The sequence below is a fragment of the Linepithema humile genome, chromosome 7 (assembly GCF_040581485.1).
Source record: "Linepithema humile isolate Giens D197 chromosome 7, Lhum_UNIL_v1.0, whole genome shotgun sequence".
Taxonomy (NCBI): domain Eukaryota; kingdom Metazoa; phylum Arthropoda; class Insecta; order Hymenoptera; family Formicidae; genus Linepithema; species Linepithema humile.
Window position 1 is genome coordinate 17,183,356 of NC_090134.1, and position 13,679 is coordinate 17,197,034.

At 46.2% G+C, this 13,679-nt stretch overlaps 1 protein-coding gene across 2 annotated transcripts in view; it reads left to right on the forward strand.

The window, feature by feature from the left end:
- Positions 1–13,679, forward strand: part of LOC105669986 (Dual-specificity tyrosine phosphorylation-regulated kinase 2) — a 139,485-nt gene that overhangs the window by 39,004 nt on the left and 86,802 nt on the right. For both annotated transcript variants that reach the window (XM_012363229.2, XM_012363230.2), the window contains exon 2: positions 9,622–11,800. In XM_012363229.2, the coding sequence (XP_012218652.1) occupies positions 10,160–11,800 (1,641 nt within the window). In that variant the 5' untranslated portion in view covers positions 9,622–10,159. The remainder of the gene's footprint in view (positions 1–9,621; positions 11,801–13,679) is intronic.

Sequence of the window (13,679 nt, forward strand, 5' to 3'; positions counted from 1 at the left end):
AAATTATAGATAGTTTAAACGAGATATTTATTGTTATGAAAATTGATGTTTCGGTTGAAATATCAGGCTTTCTTTCGGATACTGAGTTTAACTTTTAATTAATTGATTAATTAACCTTTTAGCTGTTATTGTAGAAAATATTATATTACAGAAATTGTAGAAAATTATTACAGGATGGAAAAAACAAATATTTGATATAATAATATTTAATTATAATTTAATTATATAATTATATGTGAATTTTATATAAAGAAAATGTAACATCAAATTTTCGTAGAATATTCATACATACCGAATTATACGCCCGTATACATGCGGGCAATCACTGTTTATGCAGGATGTTTATCGATCCTGCATATGTATACAGGTTAACAGTAGAAGGGTTAATAAACTACGAATTATGTGGTTTGCAGCTTGACTATTATGAAGCATAATATATAAACATTGCAGTCTGCTTTTTGTTTGCGAAGATATAAGCATCCGGTTTGTGGCGGCGGGAGAAAAATGCGCCCGTGCTGTCGCGCAGTTCTACGCTCGCGTAGGTGCGCGAACAATAAGTGTGCGCGCGGCGTGTCAAAAGACGGGATGGTGTGCCACCGGCTCTCTGACTAGGCTGCTTTCGCAAAGGATTCCGTCGCTCTTCTTACGTTACACGTTCAAGAGAGGCAGATTATGCCACTACAAGCCGAGAGGTAGCATACGCATCTCTCGCGCTTTCCACGCAATAAGTTACGCTTAGCTTCGCTATAACAAAGACTCGTAAATTGCGTACTCTATTATAGCTTCGTTGAATCAAAGAAGCCTGTCGTGTTATATTCCACAGACAGACTTTGTAGCGACAGAATGAATTGTCCAAACCACACGGTAATGCCATATTACTACGCAATTAGTTAAAATTACCATCAATATTTATGTCGGTTTCTGTAAATATTAGTATTGTAATTACATAATTAACAACGTTTTCACTGTGCAGAAATCGCGATCACTCGACTTTCTCGTTGATTCTCTTCGCTGCGGCCTTGAATGGCAACCTCGGGGTTTCCCGCAATCGCGTTCGCGAAACATCGCTGCGAATTTTTTCGCGCACAGCTTATAACGGGTGGTGTATACGCTCTGCTTACGGGGATTTCTAACATCACGGCTTGCTGCTCGCGCCGGCGGCCTTAATGCGGCTAACGTATTAACGGCGAGCATTACTCTTCTTTTTGTTTTTTTTTAAATTTTTTAAATTTTTTTATTTCGTCCAATTCATGAGAGAAAGCGCGCGCTCCGAGATGTACGCGTGTATGAAACGAGTGCGAAAAGCCGTCGGCGAATTAGCGCCGTTGCATTTTTGATCGGCGTGCCATTAACGTTTCGTCGTAATGGACGCGTCGTTTTGCATCGGCGCTTTCATACAGATAATTACGAGCTCGATTAACATTTTCGCAAGACGGTCGACGAGCGTCGTCATTAAATCGGTGAGCCGAAAACGTCGCGTGTCTTATTGCAATTCCAGGTGCAATTGACGGTAATGTTTCCGAGCAGGAAGTGTATAATTACGGCGTGATTTTTTAATTATCGTTTTAGCTAATAGACTGCTACTGTAATTGATTCAGTTGATATTTCTTTCCCTTTATTATTATTATTATTATTATTACAATTATTTGCGCCTGTCACGATCAAAAACATTACAGAGTCTGAAAACTCGCGATTGTTTTTTTCACTGACAGATGTTTTGATGAATTTAAAATCGATTTTTCTTCAATGAAAATATTGTTTCCGGATTATAACGATTAAAAACAAAGGACTATTCAGAAGAACAAATAAATAACAAAACTATATATGTTTCAATCAATTCCAAGTGGACTTTGACAAAGTTTTATTTGTAAAAAAAAATGCACGATATTGAAATTTTTAAAAATATAATCCGTTATTATAATCCGTTATTAAAAAGAAATTCGCGAGTTTCGAAACCTGCATACATTGACTCCCAATTCTATATCGTAATGTAACATTGCGTCACACCGCGATTCGCTCGGCCGAATCTCTGGGGGACTTGCGGCACAGCGCAGGGATGTATACAACATGACGTACACGTGACGGTACACGTGCCGGGCCCGCACGGTATCGATTTCGCGAGCGCCAATTATTTTCCTCTTGCACCGAGGACGTCTACCTCCGGGCGGCCCGGGGGTGGCTCGTCGACGGGGGCTGCCGGGGGACGGAAAGGGGTACCGGTGCGATGGCGCGCAGGGCCGCTGGCCGACGAGGTCAAAGTACGACGACGGTTGTACGGTTGAAAATCCATTAACCGGCGCAGCGACGATGGATATTATAAAAGTATGTACCGCGCGTACGCGACTCGCGTGATTACCGCTTAATTGCGTTACCGCTCCCTATTCTCTCCGGGACATTTGAATAGAAAGAGAGTGAGAGAGAGAAAGAGAGAGAGACGGAGAGAGCGAGCCCGGGCCGCTTTTCAGCGGCCGGTAATTTGTAAAGTTAATCCACTGTCGAGTCGAGCGACGTCGTGCACCCATTATGTGGCACGGACAGAAATTCAGAGCCGTCGCGACCGAAAGTGCTCGATGCACATTGTCAACCGAAACTTGTTTGTTACGTCGATGACAATGGTAAATGTAACTGCCGCATATCTTCCGATTACCCGAGATGTACGAAATTAACGTTTGTTTCGCTGTGTCGATTATCGCAAGTGACGTTTAATCGAATCCGTCGACAGATGTGGACGACATATTACGGAACACCGCAATCGTATATTGCCTAACGTATCCACCCTCGCGCGAAACTATGTTATTAACATCGGCAGCGTAGTTTGTGAGTGTGACTTAAACAGACGATGACGGCGGAATGGAGTGCAATTACGGGAGCGAGATGTCCCCCCGACGCGTTGCGATGAGCAACTACTAATTAAGAGTATATGTACTCTGTACCGCAACGGTTTCGCGCAACGGTTTCGCGCAACGGAATCACGTATTCGGGATAATCGTGATCGAATAGACGGCTTTATTTTTCTCGACGCCGGCGAAACAAGCCGGCTTATCGATCGCGCGGGCGCGTCCCCTCGTGACGATGACCGTTAATTATTGTAGCCGATGACTGCCGCGCGCCGTCGCAATATGCTAATTGCGCTTTACAGCCTGTTACCTTAGCGCCCTTTAATTTCTCTCTCGCGCTCGTTAATGTCCAGAATAATTATCCCAGCGACGAGCGTGATTCGAACGGCCGGGCATGAAGAGGGATGGTTCGAGAAAATTGAATTTTCTTGGGAAAATCAGATCCGACTTTTCTCACAGCGGAACTATCAAGCGCGCGACGTCTTGCCTAACGTTATTCCAGATGTTGCGACTGCTGCTGTTGCCGCGGCTACTGCAACTTTAATAGCGATTATGCCCGCTTCCTCGTGGCCCGGTGCTCTTCTAATTGGGTGTCGGACGTATACGTAATTCCGGAATTAAAAGTTACCGTACGTTTTGCCGTACATAATTAGCTTGATGCCGCCCGGTACAGCTTACATTACATTTAGTAGGGTAAATGTGTGCCAACTCATCGCCGAGCACTCAGCCTCACGAGCGAGAGAATCTTTCCCACACTGCTATTACGGAATTGTGTACAGCTTCGCGTCGACCTATATATATCTTTCAAACTCAAAACCAATGCTCGATCGTTACTTTTCGCGTTGATTTTATATTTTTATATTTATTTGCATGATTAGATATTTTTATATTTATATTTAGATATATTCAATTATTCTTATTAACAATTTCATTCAAAAGGTATTGAACAATTTATATTAATTTTGATATCAAACATCGCTTTGTATCAATATATTGTCTCTATTTTCTACATTTCAATTAATTGTGAAAAGTTTGCATTTTCATCGCACATCTTAATTAAGGAAGGGTGCTTCCGCTAGCTTTCTCTTGCTCTTGATAATCTAAGGAGCCGCAACGCCAACCCCTTATACGTCTATTACGGCGCCCATCATCATCTCGACGCAGCCATCGGCTGAATAGCGTATTGTTCGCCGAAAGTGTCTGCCGTATTCCGCCTAGATTCGCGGGAACTCCCGTTTTGTCCGCATCGCGTGACCGAAGTAATGATTGTCCCAACAATGAGGGATGTCTTTTTGACATATAGATTTCCTTTGGACGCGCCAGCAAGTTTACCAGTCTCGTTATCGCGATTGCTTTTCCTCTGTTCGCCTCTCGTCATCGTCATCGTCGTCGGTCTTGTCTTTATCATTATCGTCGGTTATTTCGTTTACCTGCCTCACGAGATGCAGCTGCCTATTAGCTTTCCGTACTAGTTATCTTTATTGTTCCTAATTACCCCAGCATACCGATGCAATTATCGTTCGCTCGGTTGGAACTTTCAGCCCGCGCGGACTCGAAAATGCAAGGTGCTTTTATACTCTTGATAAAGGACAAGCTGTCGTCCGTGAGTCCGTTCAAGTAAATGATAAAAACTCTTATTGAAGAAAAGTTCAAGGGCGGATGATTCAAACGGCGATATTTGCATCGGCGAGGAGCGGTGCAATCTCGTTGTGATTTATCGCGTTTTAAAGTATATTACAAAAGTCTGGAATTGCATTTACTTCTTCATTTACTTCAAATGCGCGCGGCAGGTCGGGCAATGAAAGACAATAAATTAATGCCAAAGGATACCAAAGAAAACGTGACGAATAAAGCGAACGATCAACTCGGGTAGGTCGCGTGGCTCGGAGGTCGAAGTACGCTTCCTCATCGCGATATGATATTCGACCTTCTTCTCCTCTCTCTTTCTCGATCTACCGCTCATTCGTGCCCTTAGAGCTTCGCTTCGACGCGCTTCTGCTTATTGGGAGCCCATATTCGGGCGAACATTTATTGGCTGTATTTTATATGCCTGTCAGTGTCTCGGCGAATACGTATTCCTTAACGATCGCGCGACGTTTGCCGAAGTGGCTGTTCCTTTCCAATATCGCCGCTATAAACGAGAGCCTCGCGTGTATCCACCGCTTGGGAGATATTCGAGAGATATATATATATGTGTGTATACGGAGCGTCTTTACGTCGGTCTTAATTTGCATCGAGCTAAGGACCGTGACGTTTTTATGTTTCTAATTAATCAGTGGAGGAGATTCATTAGGGATAGCGAGAAGTAACGCTTCAGACTGTAGTCACAAGTTAAGATCGCGGCTATTTCTTTCCCTCTGACGAAATCTCTTTAGTTATTAATAATATACGATCTCACGAAAGCCTAGAAAATTACGGCGGAATATGCCTCGTTGACAAATAGCGAGAAACTCGCACAATTACTGCAGAAATTACAAAAGTATGACGGAATTCGAAATTATGCAACGATTGGTATTGAATCAGGCGTATCACCGTACGCATCGACGCGGAGAGAAACAATTCTCGCGCGCGGAATCGTCGTGTCATAACAGCGCGTGGAACGCAATTTTATCCACGTCCACGCGTGAATCTTGCGATTACAGCTCACTATGACGCGGAAATCTCCACCGGCCAATAAATCACGCTACAAATTGTCCGACCGCGCAATCCTGGAGCGGCCACAATCCAAGCACGGACACGTCGACGATGTCAAATTTGCTGTAAGTCAGAGATCCCCGGATTGAACCAGATTTACATCGGAGCGCGCTATGCGTCCGCCAAATTTCCCCGTCCAATGACTAAAAACCACTGACTCATCGCTAAATAATCCCGTCTTAATTGCGCACTAAAAAAGAAATAACAGAGTGAGCATACATTTTAATAGCGCGTTGTTGCATCGTGACTAGCCACTTGCAACATTAATCCTTTCTCCGTTGCGAGGATAGCACGTTCTATGGGTAGATCGAATTGATTGTTAACGATTGAGCTCCGATTGAGATAAATAACTTGTTTAATCTCCCTTCATTATAGACTTTATATTTCTCCATCTAATCGAATGTCTTACGCACGGCGTTAGATTTTTCTTTTAATCTCCACGCGTCTGCGATTCGTCCGTGAAAGCGGTATTGGACAAACCGACATGGATTTCTAGCGAAGCCGCGTGCATTTTTTTTCCTTTGTCGCGATCGCGCAACTCGCCGCCTTTCAAAATTAATCGGCGTGCCGGACGGATGCGCGCGAGGAGGAAGAGCTTTCATGTATCTTTCGCAACGAATCTTGGGCAAGCCGCGGCGCGGCGTCGCCCGAGCGTGCTTATTATATACCGGGCCCGCAATTAGTCACGGCCGAAGATTCCGGCCAATTACGTTAACCAGGTTGACTCGCGGTATCCAGAGCGCAAATGCGGCTCGTGCGGCGGATTACGTCTCTTTTGCGGTGTTGCGCGCGAGAAGTCGCCAGGCGTCGATTCGCGCGCGCGAACGATGCCAGGTGAGAGTTCCGCGAGTGCTTGTTTATACGGCGATCGGTCGATACGCATGCACGAGATGTTTAATTATCATTAGAATGAAATTTGAATTGCAGATTCTTCAGCGGAGTTGATATTAAATTTTCTTCAGTGAAAACTTTGCGGACAATTTTAATATTAAATATCGAAACAATCGAGTTTCGTGAATTTTTGAAGAGGTTACTTTGTTAAATTATAATTTGCTTCCAGTATTCCAGATATAAAAGAGATTGCGTTTATGCAAATATATGTACACGTGTATCCTCGTCGTTGCGTTTATTCTAATTGGACTCATCTCGCGCGCAATGACTTTATGCCCTGAATATTACACTGCCCGCGATTTTCTGGGATAATGCGTATCGCTCGCTTAAAAACGACACGGTCAAATCGTCGAGCTAATTGACTGGCGCTCTCGTGTTCCGCGAGGAACATGCGTGCGCTCGCAACGAGAGCGCGAATCGCCCGTTTTGCATCCGCGAAGGAGCGTTGGCCGTAAAATGCTGGCTTAAAACGCACGCTTACTCGGAGTGTCGTAATTAAATATACACGTTTGGACATCCAGGAGTGTAATAGTGTATAAATATTATGAATCAGATCCTCGAGGAAATCTTTTTTATCGAGGCGCACGTGGATAAAGATGAAAGTTTATTACGTGGTGATTGCGTACATGCGCCGCGCGTTGAAATAAATTGCGTTACGTATTCCCGAAGAAATTCCCGCTGGTGAGCTGCCCGAGAAATGTCGATCTCAAGGACAAAGAGATTGCGTCGAGGCGAATGATGCCGGTGGAAAGAGCGAGCGGCGCGAGCGATCAGCTCCGACGCGATATGTAATCGCGCGCGGAAAAGCGATCGACCGGTAAATATCCGATATCTAATTGGCGCGCAACGGATACGAGTTCTCTTGCGCGCGATTCGCGGCTATCCCATTACGCCTCATTATTGTTGCGACAGGCGTCCGGCGGCTCGGTACCGATAGATTTCGCAAGAAGGAACATGCGCGCGCGAGCGCGCCGCGAACTTTTATCCGCGCGAACGGCCTTGCCTTTTCGCATCGCTGTCGACGTGTGGGTGTCACTCGCTTTCCCGCCTTGAAAAACCTTTCACCGTTTTGCGTACCTAGATATAGACGCGCGTGCCGTTGCTATAAAGTCAGAGAAATCCCGGGCGGCGGTGTAACTCGTTTCGTGTGGAGCTTAGCGAGCGAATTCCGTTCAGATCACATCGCACACAATTCTGCGCATTAATGGTATCTGGCGCGTTTATACGGTCGACTTTCTCCACAACATTTGAGAAACATATCTTTTTGTTTATGTCATAAATTGTATGATTCAACCGCTTCGCGAGGACGCCGTTAATTGCACTCCATCGCGCTTCTATAGGGTGTCGCTGAGTCACCGGATATCTTGCGACACGGATAATTGCGGAATTGCTCAAAACTAATACGAACGTTTTCTTAAAACGTTTTCTTGTGCGACGGTACAATGCTGCATGTATCGACAAAGCCTGACATGTTGCCTGGTGTGCGACTGAGAGAGTCTTAATTAGCACTCGAGATTGACCTAAGTGCCACGATGATGCGGCCCTTCCGCGTGTTCTTAGCATTTGTCTCTAGAAACTTTGTTGAAAGAGCCATTGGATTTGAAATGCGAAAGTTTCGCGCTGTATGTACCTCTTCTCTAACTTTCTGACAGATCTTCAAATACTAAAATTGTTCTGGCACACTTTAGAATCGCGAAATGGGACGTTTTTGTCTTATATAATTTTTTAAAATTTAAATTATATTTAACAAAATTAAAGTGTGTGGATATTTATCAAAGCATCGATAAGAATTCAGAAATAGCCTTTTTAGAGTCAAACTTGAAAGTGTAACAAAGATCTAATTTTCAAGATGAGACAAAAACGGCACGTTTGCGGTTTTAGTGTCAACGCCATTTGCTGCGCCGTCAAATACGCTGGATCTTATTCGCCAGTCGCCGGATGTTCCTTACGAATGTTAATCGCGCTAATGACGGTCCAGACTGCGTTAATTAGGAAATAATTACGTCAATATCGCAGACTTAAGAAAGAAGATACGTAATGTGCCCTTAATTTTGAGATAAGCCTAGTTCTTTTTCCTTCGCCTCCGTCCACGAGATAACACTGCAATTCTTGGCTTTCCTTTTCCCCAGAGCTTCTTTTTAATCGGTTGCATTTATTCTGCATCGAGGAGCATGCCGACGCATTTATCGGCTTCCATTTATCGCGTCAATATTGACTCATCGACGCGCTTCATTTATCACTTTCGCATTTTGTTAGCGCGGTATCCACTGACGCTTCCGTGAAAATTCTGTTATTGTTACGCTTGTTCCGCCGTGCTGTAATTTTCAGTCGGCGGTGTAATTCGGCTTCGCGCAAACTGCATAATCAAATACATAGCAGCGCTCAAGCATCATATTTACATTTGAGCGATACGTTTTAACACTACCTTCACCCTTATTTACATCGAATTTCATATCATATTTTCATGGAAATTTACGAATTTATTTGTAACACGTCCGATCACAATTATATATATATATTCAACGGGATCTCTCGCCGAACATATTAATAGCACGAACATTTAATAGCACGTAAATTTCGAGATAATTCTGAGATTAAAGCGAGTATTTCGCACCTGTTTGATCGCACCTGTTTTACATGTTTCTCCGTGGAAAAGCTCGACGTTTTACCTTGGAAATCTCATGCGACTCCGATGTCTCGCATCGACATTAAATTTATTTTCTTCGGCGTAACGACGCATCGAGTCACGCGTCGAGCGCAGAACTGCTTTAGAGTCCGGTTCGTATTCTCGGGAAAAGAACTCGGCGAACGCGCGTTCCATCTCGCCGCTTGTGCATTGTCGTAGAAACACGGCGAACTTTCATAGAAAACGCTTCGGTAGACATCCCGATACCTTGCCTCGGGCAGGTTGGGGCCGCAGAACGGCCTTCATCCTTCACCGATCGCCGCCGCGAAGTCGACTTCACGGCGACTACGATCGCCGTTTTCGACACATAACCTCGGAAATCATCTCACCCGTCACTCTCACCCACTCAAGTCACGCTGAGATTACCAGCCCCCCCCCCCCCCCCCTCGCATCGCCGCCCACCCCATTTAACTTCAATTTTTCACGGATGCGCGAAACGGACACTTCATTTCATCGCAGCCATTTTTCTTTTTTAGTTGCTGCTCCCTACCCTGTTCCTACTTTCTGTTGCAGATCTTGTACGGCCTGTAGGCGTCGCGTACGGTAACAAGAGAGCGGTGGCAGACGAGGATGTAGCCTGTGACAGAGTGATTTTTCGATTGAGAGCGAGCGAGAATCACACGAGTTTTGAAGACGACGATGCGCGCGGTACAGGGAAGAGGAATCGACCGAGGGAAGAGCAGGTCAACTTGAGAAGAAAAAGAGAAGTAAAGAGAGAAAGAGAGAGAGAAAGAGAGAGAGAAAGAGAAAGAAAGAGAAAGAAAGAGAAAAATATTCTCTCCACTTCCTCGCGGGGAAACAAGCCGGATGTTATCGCGAGACGTTGAGACTGATAAAAAACACTGCCAGGAGTAATGACGAGCTAGATCGTTGCTTCGTTCTCCGCTCAACCGTTCCTTCGTCCATCTTAGCCCTCGCTAACTGCCTCTCCACCTGCCCCCCTCGTGTCAGCCCTGTCTTCGTTACGTATACACACGTACATTAATATATATATACATATACACATTTGTTTCTCATTCGAGATCAAAGACTGAAAATAAAAGGTGGCGACATGTTGGGCGTGAGTCAGCCGGGCAACACGCCCTCGAGCTTACGGCACTCGGCGAGTTTCTCGTGCTTGCAACGCGGCACCGCCGGCGAGGGTCATCGTGCGAGGACTTCGACGCTGCTACAACAGCCGAGTCTGCAGCTGAGCAACAGTCATCATCAGTATACGTCCAGCGGCCAGGCGGTGACAGCGGCGGCGGCGGCGGCCGCGCATTGCTCCCTGCTGCAGCATCATCATCAGCAGCAGCAGCAGCAGCAACAGTCCCGCGAGCCACTTGATTCCGTCCTACAGGACGGCAACGATTATGGCTTCGTGAGGATCCGGCCGCGGTTGCGCAGCACGAATGCGACATTGTATCACGAAGAGGAGGTGGCGGCCGCGAAGAACGCCCTGCGGGAGCAACGAGACGCCGCAGCGTTCAGCGACCGGGAGTGCGACTCCAATTTCAGGGACTGCTCGCTGAAAGTCAAGGATCGTGACCTCTCGCCGAAGGGCGCGGCGAAGAATCAGAACCCCCTGCGGGGCGCGTTGATCCTCTTCACTTCAACGTCATCCTGGTGGAAGGCCCGTCAGCGAGAGGAGCAGCTGAACGCCACCGGCGGTACGACGGCCATCAGCGCGCCGTCATCAGAACGGAAGTGGTCGAGTACGGCGATGGCGTCCCCGTCGAACGAGAGAAAGTGGTCGTCCTCGATGACGTCGCCCACGAATGAACGGAAATGGTCCGTGGGTAACAGTCTGCTGACATCACCGTCAAACGAGAGGAAGTGGAACAGGTCCTCGGTTTCGTCCACGTCCACGAACCAACAGGATCGGAAGTGGCGGTCTCTCGGCGCACTTTTAAGGACTCCCGGCACCGGCAATAGCTCCCACACCAGCCAGAACTCCCTGTCGCACAACATGAGCGTATCCATGATCGAAGGCGATCATTTCCGCGAGGAATCGCGCGGTTCGAGTTGTAAGGCACGCTATCAGCAGCCGACGTCGTACTCGGCGCGAGTCTCCCGAATCAGTAGAGATGTCTATCGAGAAAACGGAGAATTCGGCCAGGTTTCCGGCCGATCGAAGGTCAGCCGCAGATTATATCAAGACATCGAACCGGCAGCTGATCGAGATCTCGACGAGCGACATGTCGCGCCACGCGGTCGACATCATCTGGACGACTCCGAACTGTGCAGAAGCAATCGAGACTTCTGCAGAGCCGCGGAACAGAGCGCCGTGGAGACCCGTGGCGCGACCTCCACTGCCAGATCGAGCCGTGCGCAGAGCTTTTACCTGCTGGACGACTTCCTGCGGCCGCAGCCACAGCAGCCGAGCAACAAGTGCATGCTGAATCTGTACATGTCGCCGTCGCACGCCGTCAAGTGCGGCAACGAACACGGCCGGTCATGCGAGGTCAGACAGGCGACCTGTCAGCAGGCAAATGTCAGCAGCAACATCACGCCGCCGCGACGCCACAACTCAAGCTCGGACAGCCTCGAAGTGGCCACGAGTCCGCTGCCGCCGCCGGTGCCGCCGCCACCGCCGCAGACCACCGGTAATGCGCGGGACCGCGAGCGGAATGAGAACCCGAAGGAGACCAGCAAGGACGTGTGTCCGTGCAAACTGTGCTGGACCAATATGCAGAGATCCCTCGTGGAAGAGGTAAGTGACGTTTCCCCTTCCCTCCCGCCCCGGAGGGATGCGGACTGGACAATAATTGAGTCGTTCGTCACGCCGCGTACTCCACGCTCGGAGATCCGCGGGAGATTCCGCTTGAGAAATGAGGCTATGATTAAGGGACTTTGACAAAGGATCGCGCTGGACGAGGGTCGCCGTCCCTGCCTTGGCCGATCCTTGTATATATACGAGCGTACGAGATGTCTCTTTGAATAGTCTCGTATATGCACTTTTCGTACATACATTCTCAAATAGCAATCAATTCTAATTGTCACTCGATGAAAAATTACTGAATCTATATCTTGTTGAACGTACCTTTTACTGGCGCGACGTATTATTAAGACAAAATGTTATTTATCAATCTGATGCTAAATATATATGATTCCGTAACATATCCGACAAACTTCATTTATTAATTTTTCGCGAATTTAGAATCAACTTTTTTTTAAGGATGTTGAGCTACAGAAAGATTTGGAATTATAAATAATTGAAAGTTACTTTTTACGAAGTAATCACGAATGAATAACAAAATCTTACTTTTTCCATTTAAGATTATTATTAAGATGTTAAACGTTAAAACTTGTAAAGTAACGAAAATTATTCATTTTTGCTAAGAAAAAATCGTCTTTAAAGATGAAGTTTGTCGCAAAATATTATGAAGGAAACTGATAAACTTGAAAGAAATCGAGTAAGCAACACAGCAATTCACGCAGATAGGGCATTGATCGGCTCATTGGGTTTTATCGCAATCGTTATCTGCGATGTTTATTCCGCGGCGAGTAACTTTCCCCGGCGTGCGCCACGACTGCGCGATCGCGAAAATAGACGGTCGGCGGCAAAAAGATTCTCGTCGGAAAAATCTCGGAGAGAGGATCGGCTATCCTCGAGTGTCCAGTCAACCGGCCGGTTGGCCGTCGATATTTCTCCACCGACTATTCGCCATTAACTCGCCTTTAACCCGTTCCGCGCCGTTTGCCACATCGAAACAGTTGATCCTAACGCCTCTCTGTTGGGATTCCGCTTTACGGTTTGCGCGATCGGTAGCACGCAATTCGATACAGACGACGACAGACTCCCGCTTCGTGGAACATGCCGCAGTTACCAAGAGAAAGACGAACGACTGGTCGGCAGAAAACCTCGATTAATATCAAGCCGTGAGTTCATAAAGTAACGCCTTATCGATCTTACGTAAATTACTTTTTTTGATTCCAAAGCAGATTACACGGCTTTCATAGTATCAACGTATGCAATTTATTATACCAGATGTCGTATAAACTTATCTTAGCTCACAGGTTTTTTTAAATTTCGAGCCTCTTAGCAAAACGTTAATAAAAGTCGGGTGTATTAAATTTTTTTATTTTATATTATCTTAATCACACAATGCATTGGTTAAACTTTCAATCGACAAAAATCAAAAGCAGGAGTTTGCAAAGTCGCATCGAAGATTGCGATATCGCACGATAAACAAAGGATTTGATCCAGCTGTTATGTCGCGTGAAAGGTAGTGCTGTTACATTGATCAGCGGTCGTCGGATAAGAATTTACATCCCATATTATATATTGCGAATAGACGCATGTAGGGACGGTGCGCGTTTATATTCCCGATACGATCTTACACAATCGCGTAGTCGTGGCGAACGATCGGCAGCGTTTCGAACGTAATATACGTCATGCAGTGAAAATAGAATTAAATCGGAATTAAATCACGCTGTATTAAAATCATACTGCTGTGAGCCAGATTGCCGTGCGATATTACTGTACGAAGTGTAATTACGTTATGTGTCTGTTTTAATTGAGCTCTCGATGGCGCAAAATAGCAATATGAATGCTGAAATGCGCGATACTATTATTCATATGCACCGCT